Source organism: Urtica dioica, chromosome 2 (assembly GCF_054948205.1).
Source record: "Urtica dioica subsp. dioica isolate 48M chromosome 2, U.dioica_male_clone48M_v1_H2, whole genome shotgun sequence".
Classification (NCBI taxonomy): Eukaryota; Viridiplantae; Streptophyta; class Magnoliopsida; order Rosales; family Urticaceae; genus Urtica; species Urtica dioica.
Genome location: NC_142757.1, coordinates 45121652 through 45133467, shown reverse-complemented (window position 1 = coordinate 45133467; position 11816 = coordinate 45121652). Strand labels below are relative to the sequence as shown.

The 11816-nt window shown below is 39.8% G+C and overlaps 1 protein-coding gene across 1 annotated transcript; it reads left to right on the top strand.

Annotated features, from left to right (window-relative positions):
* Positions 1 to 709: 709 nt before the first annotated feature.
* On the top strand, positions 710 to 11112 carry LOC149404960 (uncharacterized). Its single transcript, XM_089606698.1, has 14 exons — positions 710 to 975; positions 1350 to 1904; positions 2010 to 3173; positions 3261 to 3588; positions 3726 to 3981; positions 4084 to 4300; positions 4369 to 4718; positions 4869 to 5351; positions 5431 to 6622; positions 6731 to 7081; positions 7177 to 7414; positions 7519 to 10109; positions 10203 to 10339; positions 10573 to 11112. Exons 1-14 carry the CDS (start codon positions 868 to 870, stop codon positions 10928 to 10930), a joined length of 8328 nt encoding a protein of 2775 aa, XP_089462824.1. The 5' UTR covers positions 710 to 867; the 3' UTR covers positions 10931 to 11112.
* Positions 11113 to 11816: the final 704 nt, after the last annotated feature.

The following is an 11816-nucleotide window of genomic DNA, read 5'->3' as shown; positions in this document are numbered from 1 at the left end:
TTGAGACGGAGCTCAAATTCAGGGGGAGTCCCTGACTAGGTGATCACTGGTGGTAATAGTCTCTAGGTTTTATTGATTTGTTGATTGTAATCAGATATAAACCTTGTGTGTACTATTGACTACAAGATAGTGAAATCCTTTCCACTGGCAGAGTGCCCCCAGACGTAGGTGATGTTGCACCGAACTGGGTAACCATATCGTGTGTCGTTTATTTACTGCACTGTTTGTTGTTTATCCATAATCTGTGTTCAAGCAAGTTGTCAGACACATTGTCAACACATTGTGTGCGACATCTTGTCTTTGCGACTAATCAGAATTTTCAAGCATCAAATATTAGATTAAAGGACCTAATGATTTAATTAATCCGCCGTTTCATATAACAAATTCATAAATTTCTTTTATACAGAGAGATACGATGCGTTGATAAGGTATTGAGCTAAATATGTACGTACTAAAATAGGTCACTAGTGGTGAATAATTTGTGTAAAAGACAAGACAATGCAGTTCACAGTCACTCACACACAAAGTTTAAGGTCTGGGTCACATTGTAGGGTCATACTCATATCCTAAAGAATATATTCTATTACCACCCAGGTAATAGTACTGTCCTTTTGCATCTTACTTACTCTGCAAGGAATCTCTTGTCAAAAATATTATTAAGAAAATCAAATATGTAGCCACGCCTTTATTTTTAAGTCAACTCGTGAGTCTTGGCTGAAGAACCCCCATTTACTCTGTTTTTGTGATCATATATATATATATATATATATATATCTTAAGCTTTCAGAAGAGGGTTTTTGGGAGAAGATAGAGAGACGGATCTTTGTTCGTCAGTGAAGTGAATCTGAAACTGTTTCTGAGAGAAAGATGGAAACTTTAGAGAGAAATAATGCTTCGTCAACTGATATTTTCACCGAGACTGTGTTCTCTTGGTCTCTTGAAGACATTTCTAACGAGAATCTGTACAAAGACAAGGTTTTTATATGTTTTATCTTTACTATTTCAGATTGGGTCTTGTTTGTTTTTTTAAGTGCCATTTTTTTTTTCTGTTTCTTGCAAATTTTGTCTCTTGGTGTCCATGGTACAAAAAAAATTTCAACTTGTTAGTGTTTGCATGTACATTTACGTATGTGTAGTAGTTATACGATTTGATTTTACCTTGTGATTATGAAATTGTTTAAGCTAGTTCATAGGATATTTCATGTTGTTACAGTTCCGTAGTATAATTTATCCACGAATTCCTTGTGCATATATTTATTTATTTTTCTGGGTTTTGAAAGCTTACATTAATAGCATGTAACCACATCTTTCAGTTCAAATTTTCAACTAAAATACTGTCATTTTTCTAGATAAAAAAAATTCCCGAATCTTTTGAATCGGTAAAGCTCTATTTGGGGTCTTATGTGTACCCTTTGTTAGAAGAAACGAGAGCCCAGATGTTCTCAAGCATGGAAACCCTATACAGAGCACCGTTTGCTGAGGTAGTTGATCTTGAAGAGACAAAGCCATATGGCACAAAATTGTATCAACTCCGGGTTGATGATTGGAGAAATAGGTTTAGTGACCGAAGCAAAGAGCCTTATAAAACTCTCCCTGGGGATCTCTTGGTCTTAACGAATTCAAAACCCGAAAGTTTCACCGACTTGGATCGTGCTGGAAGATCTTGGGCTTTGTTATCTGTCACTAAGATCTTTGACGAAGACGAGACCGAGGACGATTTTAGTGTTAGCTCCACATTTTTCAGAGTGAGAGCATCGAAGGACTTCGAACCGGACATAGATACGAAATCATCGATGTACGTTACTTACTTGATGAATTTGATACCGCACAAGAGGACGTGGAAGGCATTGCATATGACGAGCTATCCCAAGATTCTGAAAGATGTTCTATGCACCAATTCTGTGGTAAGAGCTCCTAAAATGCAATACGATGCACTCTTTTTTTCTTGGTCTTATGTAAGTCTTAGAAGAATTCCTTTTATTCTTATAACAATCTATTTTTCTTTGCAGGTCAACCAACACTGTGATTCTTGTGGTGCAGGGAGTGATAGTTTTTCGTACAAGGATATCATTACAAGTTTGTCCTCTGATCTTAATGAATCACAGAACAGGGCAATTTCGGCCTGTCTGCATAACATGCGTTGCAAGAATAAATCTTCATTTGAACTCATATGGGGTCCACCGGGAACCGGAAAAACAAAAACGACCGCCACTATTTTGTTTTCTCTCTTGAAAATGAAGGTTAGGACTCTTATATGTGCACCAACAAACATTGCGATAACCGAAGTGGCTTCTCGGGTAGTGAAAATGGCGGAAAACGAAGCAGAGACTAAAGACTCGGTTTCTTCGCTTGGAGATATTCTGCTGTTTGGGAACAAGGATAGGCTCAAACTCAACGATGGGTCGGTTATGCAAGAGATTTATTTGGACTACCGAGCCAAGAGGCTCGCTGAGTGCATTGGGCCCTTTGGTTTAATTAGTTCCATTTTTTCGATGATATCCTTTCTAGAAGATTGCGTTCCTCAGTACCGTATCTCTGTGGAAAATGAGCTGATTAGGGAGAAAGAAGTCGAGGGATATCAAAAGGTTGTCAAGTCGTTTATTGAGTACGTGCGAGAACGATTCGTTTCCATTGCTGAGCAGCTTCAGAAATGCATTTCTATCTTCTGCACTCATGTATCCAAGAGCTACGTTTCTGAACAGAATTTCCAAAATGCGACTTCCCTCGCTGGATGTCTTGATTGTTTGGAATCAATTCTATTTCAAAATTATGTTGTTTCCGATGAATTAGAAGAATTGTTTTCTTGTTCGGAAGCTGTGGAAGATCCTTCTGATGTGTTTGTAGACAGGAACTCCTTGGTGTCAGTGAGAAAAGCTTGCCTTTCCTTTTTAAGATCTCTTCAAGGCTCTCTGAAGAAACTCGACCTCCCAAGTTTTAGAAACGAAGATAAGATTAAGTCTTTCTGTTTCCAAAACGCCTCGTTGGTGTTTTGCACCGTATCCACTTCTTATAAGCTCTACCACATGGAAATAGCGCCTATGAATGTTTTAGTCATCGATGAAGCTGCGCAGCTTAAGGAGTGCGAATCGACAATACCTCTTCAACTTCCGGGCATAAACCTCGCGATTCTTGTCGGAGATGAACGCCAATTACTAGCTACTGTTACAAGCAATGTAAAAAAAAAAAAAAAATTTAATTTCTCACGAATTATCTCTATTTCATTTCCTCTACTGATTGTTATTCTACTCTCTTTTGTACAGATTTGTGAGGAAGCTGGTTTTGGGAGAAGTTTGTTTGAGAGATTGAGTTTACAAAGTCTTCCTAAAAACCTCCTTGATGTGCAGTATCGGATGCATCCATCGATAAGTTGTTTCCCTAATTCAAAATTCTACTACAACTTGATCCAAGACGCACCATTAGTTCAGCGAAAAAGTTACGAGAAACAATATCTTCCGGGGCCGATGTTTGGTTCATATTCGTTCTTGAATGTCATTGGTGGAAGAGAGGAAAGGGACGATGATGGAATTAGTCGGAAAAACATGGTCGAGGTAGCCATTGTGATGAAGATTCTGCACCGTCTCCACAGAGGTAATAATTTCATTTCACTATAAATTATTCTTAGTTATCGATATGGTGTTCAATGTATATAATCTTAGTTGTAGAATTTCCTCTGTGGATCAGAAGTTAAATAATTTATACCTCAAATTTCATTTTTTGATGTACAGCATGGGTTGAGTCACAAAGAGAGGTCAGTGTTGGAATTGTATCTCCCTATGCAGCTCAAGTAGTTGCGATTCAGGAAAAACTCGGGAAGAAGTACGATGAATCAAGGGGATTCAACGTCAAAGTAAAGACGGTTGATGGATTTCAAGGTGGTGAAGAGGATGTAATAATCATATCCACAGTACGATCAGACCACGGTCGATCTCTAGAATTCATTTCCAATCCTCAGCGAGTTAATGTTGCTCTGACAAGAGCAAGGTAAGCCATTATTTGTAAACTCATTAAAAACATTATCGCATGTTTCCTCAAGTACAGAAAATAACCAGCGTTCGTTTTTAATGAATTCTTTTTTGGCTACAGGCATTGTTTGTGGATATTAGGTAACGAAAGAACGCTCACTTCTACTCAATCAATTTGGTGGAGTCTTGTAATCGATGCGAAAAATCGTGGCTGTTTCTTCAACGCCGACGATGACAAAGATTTGGCTAAGACTATATTGGAGGTCAAGAAAGAGCTTGATCAGTTTGATGATCTGCTAAATGCCGATAGTGTACTTTTCAAGAATTCAAAGTGGAAGGTGAAGAATTTTTTTAAAAGGTGTTCTCTTACACAACAAGGCAACTGAATTTAGTTTTCTGTTACCAGGTTCTGTTTAGCGATAACTTCCTGAATTCGTTCAAGAAACTGAAGTCGGTCCGTGTGAAGAAAGCAGTTTTAAACCTTCTGCTTAAGCTCTCTAGCGGATGGAGGCCAAAACAAGCGATCTTAGATTCTGGTGGTGGAAGTACTTTAGAGATAATGAAATTCAGGGTTGAGGGGCTCTATGTCATGTGCACGGTTGATATACTCAAGTATTCAAAATACATTCAAGTTTTAAGAATCTGGGACGTCATGACTCCGGAAGATATTCCAAAACTTACAAAACGACTCGATGGGATTTTTGGAATGTACACGAATGAGTTCATCAGCCTTTGCAATGAAAAATGCGTGGAGGGGTACTCATCTTTTCTAGTTTTCTTAATAGTGATCTATTTTCAGGGAAGCTTTACAATTATTGTTCTTCTTTTCGAGTTTTCTTAATAGTGATCTATATTCAGGGAAGCTTTACAATTATCGTTCTTCTTCTTTCTCTTGTATGTCCCCAGAAATTTGGAGATGCCGAAGAGTTGGCTTCCATCTATAGAAATCACCCGATTAAAAGATCTTTCTAGCGATGAATTGGGGAGTGATCTAGCGAATTCTTCGTCCGATGGAAGAAGCTATGTTGAGAACTCGAGGGTCAGCGAGAGCTTATTGCTAATGAAATTCTATTCCTTGTCTTATGGGGTTGTGAATCATCTGCTTTCCGATCGCGATGGCAAGGAATTGGATCTCCCGTTTGAAGTGACCGATGAAGAAATGGAGATCGTACTCTCTCCTCGAAGTAGTTTTATCCTCGGGCGATCTGGCACTGGAAAAACTACCGTCTTGACAATGAAACTGTTTCAGAAAGAACAATTGTATCACAAGGCAGTGATAGAATCTGAAGGCTCGACGGAGAATAAAATTACTGTCCTACGTCAACTTTTCGTAACTGTCAGTCCGAAGCTTTGCAGTGTGATCAAGAAACATGTTTCTGACTTGAAAAGGTATGTCATTCTCAATTAGAAAGATCTCCCTTTTTCCTCATAAAATGTGACCTTGATGGGGATTTTTCTTTTTGTGAAGCTTTGTGTGTGGACGTACAGGTTTAGGCGGAAGTAACTCGACCAAATCGGAAATTGTTGATGATGAAGAAGAGCAGTTCAAGAACGTCCCCGATTCATTTGTCGATATTTCTCACGAATCTTATCCTTTAGTTGTGACGTTCCACAAATTTCTGATGATGCTCGACGGAACGTTAAGCAAGTCATACTTTGACAGGTTCGTCGACATGTGTCAAGATCACAGCCAAATCTCGAGATCAGTCGCACTTCAGACTTTCTTGAGGACCAAGGAAGTCACGTATGACAAGTTCAGTGCTTCTTATTGGCCTCATTTTAATGCCAATATGATAAAGAAGATCGATCCTTCAAGAGTCTTCACTGAGATAATCTCTTACATCAAAGGTGGACAAAAGGTGATGGAATCGAGCGACTTGAAGCTCAGCCGAGACGAATATGTCAAGCTGTCAGAGGGACGCTCCTCCACCTTCAGCAGCGAGAAAAGAGCGATGATTTACGATATTTTTCAGACGTATGAGAAAATGAAGATCGAAAGAGGAGAGTTCGATCTAGCCGATTTTGTCGTTGATCTACATTCCCGACTTAGACATGAGAGATACGAGGGCGATCAAATGGATTTCGTGTATATCGATGAGGTTCAAGATCTCACGATGAGCCAGATCGCCCTGTTCAAACATATTTGCAGTAATGTTGAAGAGGGGTTCGTGTTTGCCGGAGATACAGCTCAGACGATTGCACGGGGCATTGACTTCAGATTCCAAGACATACGATCTCTCTTTTACAAAAGGTTTCTCTTAGGATCCAAAAGAGAACATGGAGACAAAACTGAGAAAGGAAGAGTCTCGGAGATTCTCAGCTTGTCTCAGAACTTTCGAACTCATGCCGGGATTCTGAAATTGTCGCATAGCATCATTGAGCTGCTTTACCATTTTTTTCCTCACTCCATCGATGTTCTGAAACCCGAAACCAGTTTGATATCTGGGGAAGCTCCGGTTCTGCTTCAGTCCCAGAATAACGAGAATGCAATAGTCAAAATTTTCGGGAATAATGCTAAAGAGAGCAGAAACATTGTTGGGTTCGGAGCCGAGCAAGTGATTATAGTTAGAGATGATAGTGTGAGACGTGAAATTTCCGAACTAGTCGGTAAGCAAGCTCTTCTTCTGACCATTTTAGAGTGCAAAGGCCTTGAATTTCAGGTATCACCAAACTAAAACTCTGTTTTCATCTCTTGTATTTTCATCTTATATTTGATGTGCCAAGTGATAATTTTTTTTTATTTTTTTTTTATTTTTATGTTTGTGTAGGATGTTTTGCTTTACAACTTTTTCGGATCCTCTCCGCTAAAACACAAGTGGAGGGTGATATATGAATTCATGGAGAACATGAATATGTTTGACCTCGAATCACCCCCAAATTTTCCCAAATTCTCCGAGTCCAAGCACAACATTTTGTGTTCCGAGCTCAAGCAATTGTACGTCGCTGTGACGCGTACGAGGCAAAGGCTGTGGATTTGCGAGAATGCAGATTTTTCAGATCCCATGTTTGATCTTTGGAAAAAGAAGTGTATTGTGCAAGTAAGGCAACTTGACGACTCACTTGCTCAGGCAATGCAAGTCACGAGCAGCCCCGAGGAATGGAGATCCCGGGGCATCAAGGTTAGCTTAATCCATTAATTAAAAAATCATAGTGAACAGTGTTATTATTATTATTATTATTAATCTATGGAAGTCTTTTTTTATTATATATATAGTTATTCTATGAGAAAAACTACGAGTGGGCAACGGTTTGCTTCGAAAGAGCTCATGATAAATATTGGGAGCGCATGTCCAAAGCTTCAGGAATCAAAGCTATGGCTGACTCTATGCAATCCTCCAAACCTGAAGAAGCAAATTCCTTGCTCAGAGAAGCGGCCGAAATTTTTGAATCCATAGGAAAGTCAGATTCTGCCGCAAGGTGCTTTGTTGACTTAGGAGAGTATGAACGAGCAGGTACGGATTTCCCCTGCACTATCAGTTATTTTGTTCCTATGATATTTACTTTTACTATGGTAACAGTTCAACTTATATTCTAAAGCGAATTATCATATTTGTAGGCAAAATTTACTTGGAGAAATTCGGCGAATCCGAGCTTTCAAGAGCCGCCGAATGCTTTACTCTTGCAGGTTGCTATGAGCTCGCTGCCGAAGCATATGCACGGGGAAGATTTTTCTCAAAGTGTTTGACTGTTTGTGCCAGAGGAAAACATTTTGACTTGGGTTTGGAATTCATCAAGGAATGGAAACAGAATTCAAAAACAGAATGTGGTTCCTCAACAAGAGGCGAAGAAATTGAGAAAGTCGAACAGGAGTTTTTGGAGCGATGTGCGCTTCATTATCACAACACCAACGACAAGAATTCTATGATGAACTTTGTCAGAGCATTCAATTCTGTGACATCCGCTCGGGAGTTCTTGAAACGTCTTGGTTGCTTCGATGAAATAATGCTGTTGGAAATAGAATCCGGAAATTTTGTGGAAGCTGCAGATATGGCGAAGTTGAAAGGCGATATTCTGCTTTCAATTGATCTCCTTGGAAAAGCTCGGAAATTTGCCGAAGCCTCGAGCCTCGTTATGTTCTATGTGCTCGCTAGATCGCTTTGGTTGCCCGGTAAAGGCTGGCCTCTGAAAAACTTTCAAGACAAGGATGGGCTTTTGTCGAAAGCCAAGCTCTTCGCTGAGAATGAATCGGGGGACTTTTACGATCTGGTTTGTATCGAGGCTGATATTATGTCCAGCGAAGATTCTTCCTTGCCGGTGATTATGAGTCAAATGATCAATTCTCAGAAGTACAAGAGCGTGAGAGGAAAAATCTTGTCTGCTAGGAAATTTCTCGAGGCACACTTTTCTTTGAAACCGGCAAAGTTCATCTGCGAAGAGAAGTTGGTTTCTGATCTCGAGAGATACTTCAAAAATGCAATGCTTAGAAATAAGGTGTCTGCAGAATCACTTGTTTACTTTTGGGATACATGGAACGATCAAATTGTTATTGTGCTTGAATATCTCGAGCGTCTCGAGGCGCACAAAGAAGCTAATGAATATGAGGATCACGGAGACTTCTGCTTGAGTTATTTTGGCGTATGGAAACAATATCACAACTCGACTCCCATCTACCTTTTGCTCGGCTCCGAGGTTGATTGGGCACGGAGCGTTGAGAAAAGATCTCCTAGGAATAATGAAAAGCTCGTCTCCATTGATGCCCGTAAGCTTGCTTGCTCTGCTCGGGAATATTGGTGCTCGGAAGTTACTACCGTCGGAATCAAGGTCTTAGAGACGTTGAAAGCCATTTATACCCACAAACCCGTGTCTCTGTTTTGCAAAAGTAAAATTCTGACGTTCATCTATCGGGTTGCGGTCCATCTTTTGGATTTTAAATATATGAAACAGAGCCCTCGGAATTCTAAAACTCTCAACACGTTCGTAGTGAACGCGGTCGGTGATTTTCTCAGCTACGTGTATCCTTCGGATCCACGGAGATCACTCACGGCAAGCATGATTCGTCTTCGAGGAACACAAATCTCTAAGAATTTACTTACACAATACGTGGCTAAATGCGATAGCTTATGGGACCTTTCTTATGGGAAAATCGGAAGCGTCGTGATGATCATTCTGGGATCAGGGACGATCGATCGTGAGCTCTTTGAGAAGTTTATGAAGGGCTTGAAATGGAACCCGCCTTGGGAGGCATTCCTCAGATTTCTTTGTGGGCCCTCGGTAAGAGAACCCGATCTCGTGTATAGACTCCTCGTAGCTCTGGAAGACACATTGAACGTCAATCTGTACTCCGCGACCGATTATATATCCCCACACTGCTTCTTTTATCTTGTTGAGAGCCTCCTCAACATGGCAGCCTCGATCCAGGGTCAGATCGTCACTACACGGTCCTCGTGCATCGAGTGGCTCGCGTACCGAGAAGAGCGTTCTCGGCCAAACCCAACTTCCATCGTTTATCCCGATTTGGCGATGCTTCTAGAAAGGACCCGGGAGTTTGTGGTCCATGTGATCAAGGTTTGGCTTAAGAGCACAAAGGACACGAAGGAGTGGAACAAACGATCTTATGGGTATGGGAACGTGAACGAAAACTACTCAATGGTCGTGACTAGGATGATCGTTATCATATGCTTGCTCCAGGCGAATTTCGGCAAGTGTATGGGTATACTCAACATGTTTCTTGACCGGAATGTCAGTGCCGAACAATTACCTTGGGAATTCCGTTCAACCCTTATTGGAGGACGAGGTCGACGCTTTCTCGATGTCCTCTCTGAAGCCTTGATGAAGATCGAAGATCCTCTGGTGATCGTCAGTTTGGGAGGGAAACAACTCCCTAAGGTTACGTGTCCTCATACGCTGTTTGTGGATATGAAGGTGAACCCCTGCAAGGACGAGATATTGAAAACCTTGTTTCCAGAGGCTCATGACGGCTCTTCAGAAGTAATTTCCGGCACCGATGCAGCCTCTGGTGAAGCGCAATCTCCGGAGAAACCTCCTTTGAATTCGGAACCGGGATGTGATAATCGGGATTCCGGTGATTTGGAAGGAATTGGGAGTGACTGTCCAACAAACTCCGGGTTTTGTTGGGATGTTTTTGATAAACTGCGCTCTCTGGATGATGAACAAAAAATCGGGCACTTTCATGCCCGAAAGGTCAAGGTATAATTTCTCAATCATTACTTTGGAATTGACGTTATATGAAAGCGAAAAAGAAAATATTCCGACTCTTAATTACATGTGCATGATTTTCAGGAGAATTTGGAGAAATGTTCGGCCTTTTTGAGTGTTGATGAGACCCAGAAATTCCCTTTTGCGACTTCTGAAGAAATAAACCAGTTTCGCAAGATGGACGATGAACTCAAGCAGCTTCATGCCGCTTTGGATACGAGGTCAGTTTTTTAACAACAAATCTCCCACTTCAAATTTCTTTTTTAATACGAAAACGGCATTAACCAGTTTTTCCTTGCATTGAGTAATGAAATAGGACAGTCCAAAAACCTAGTAGTGCTAGGGATATATATGTTAGTATGGTTTTTGCAAGTAATGGACAGAATTAGGTAAATGTGTTGAACATTCAATTTAAGATTTCTGAACTGTTCATGGCATTTTTGTTTCGTGTTAGCATCGTTGGATATCACGGTAAGGCATCTCCAGTGAAAGGACTTTGTGAGCAGTTGAAATCGAGGAGACCGACCATGGAGCCTATTTTAAAGAAATTTCTTGGTCAACAAGTTATTGAAAGTGATGCTCATGTTACTGCTGAGGCTGTTATTGCTGAGTCCGGCGAATTGTGTGATCGGAAAGATTCTGATGCTTTGGAAGAAGAAGAAGAAGAAGTTTCCGAAATGGATCGACAGGAAGTTTGTGAAACTAGTTTGGCTACTGAAACAGAAACAATTGAAAGCAAGGGAAAGAAGGGAAAAGGTAAAAAGAATAATAAGCAAAAGAAGAACAAGAAAAATAAGGGGAAAAAGAAGTAGGCTTTTTTACTTTTCGGAACATATTATATATATTTTGAATTTTCAAATTTACCGAAACAGATTACTGTCGGGTTTCGCTTTTTCTAGTGTAATTATATGCCAAATTAGCTTATGACCCTATTATTATTCTCGTAGTACTAAACATGCTATTCTGCGAGTCTCTGCCTTTTTATAATGGTGAACAAAAAGATTTATAATGTTTTTCACTTTTTCTGGGACTAATTGCAATGGGGTTCTTCAAAATATAAAAATAGTAGGAACTTAACTGTGGCGGATAGAGTGTTCTAAACTACGTTTGTTTGTTTGTTTTATTTTATTTATTAATTTTATTCCTTAATTGACCTATAAATCACAGTTCTTCTATTCCAATAATTTGACAAAAACAATCATTTCAGATTTTGATAATACCATTAACATTACCAGGTGAAACGTTTTTAACGTACGGTCCGTAGTAAAACGTTGAGATTTTTTAGTTACTTTGACTATTTATAAAGGTGAATATTATACCGGTTATAATTAAGGGGCAATTAGTCCAATAGTCTAATAGTCTATCTTTCTTTTAAAAAAACAACTAAATTTTTATTTTATTAGAGAAATAGCCCATTAGGCCGAAGATTGACTAGTTGCAACAAATACTTGTAAAATTAATCGATAAATTTATATTCTATCTAGTTACAACTAATTGATCGGTTATCCGAATCCGAATTTCGGTTATCCTTTAGTGGCTCTAGATTTCGGTTTCGGTTCGGTTTGGATATTGGTTTTATCCGATTTTTGGTTAGGTTTTGTACAGCCCTGGTTTTGATGAAAAGCGAGGAGAGAATATTCCAAGCTTATTCTACAAACAAGTGAGCTTATCATGCATACTTCAAACACCAAGCATACC

Bases quoted from the DNA above. Each gene is read 5' to 3' on its own strand.
- LOC149404960 (XM_089606698.1), top strand. From the start codon at position 868: ATGGAAACTTTAGAGAGAAATAATGCTTCGTCAACTGATATTTTCACC. The intron at 1,905-2,009 runs GTAAGAGCTCCT...TTTTCTTTGCAG, and splicing joins TTCTATGCACCAATTCTGTG to GTCAACCAACACTGTGATTC. The intron at 10,340-10,572 runs GTCAGTTTTTTA...GTTTCGTGTTAG, and splicing joins CATGCCGCTTTGGATACGAG to CATCGTTGGATATCACGGTA.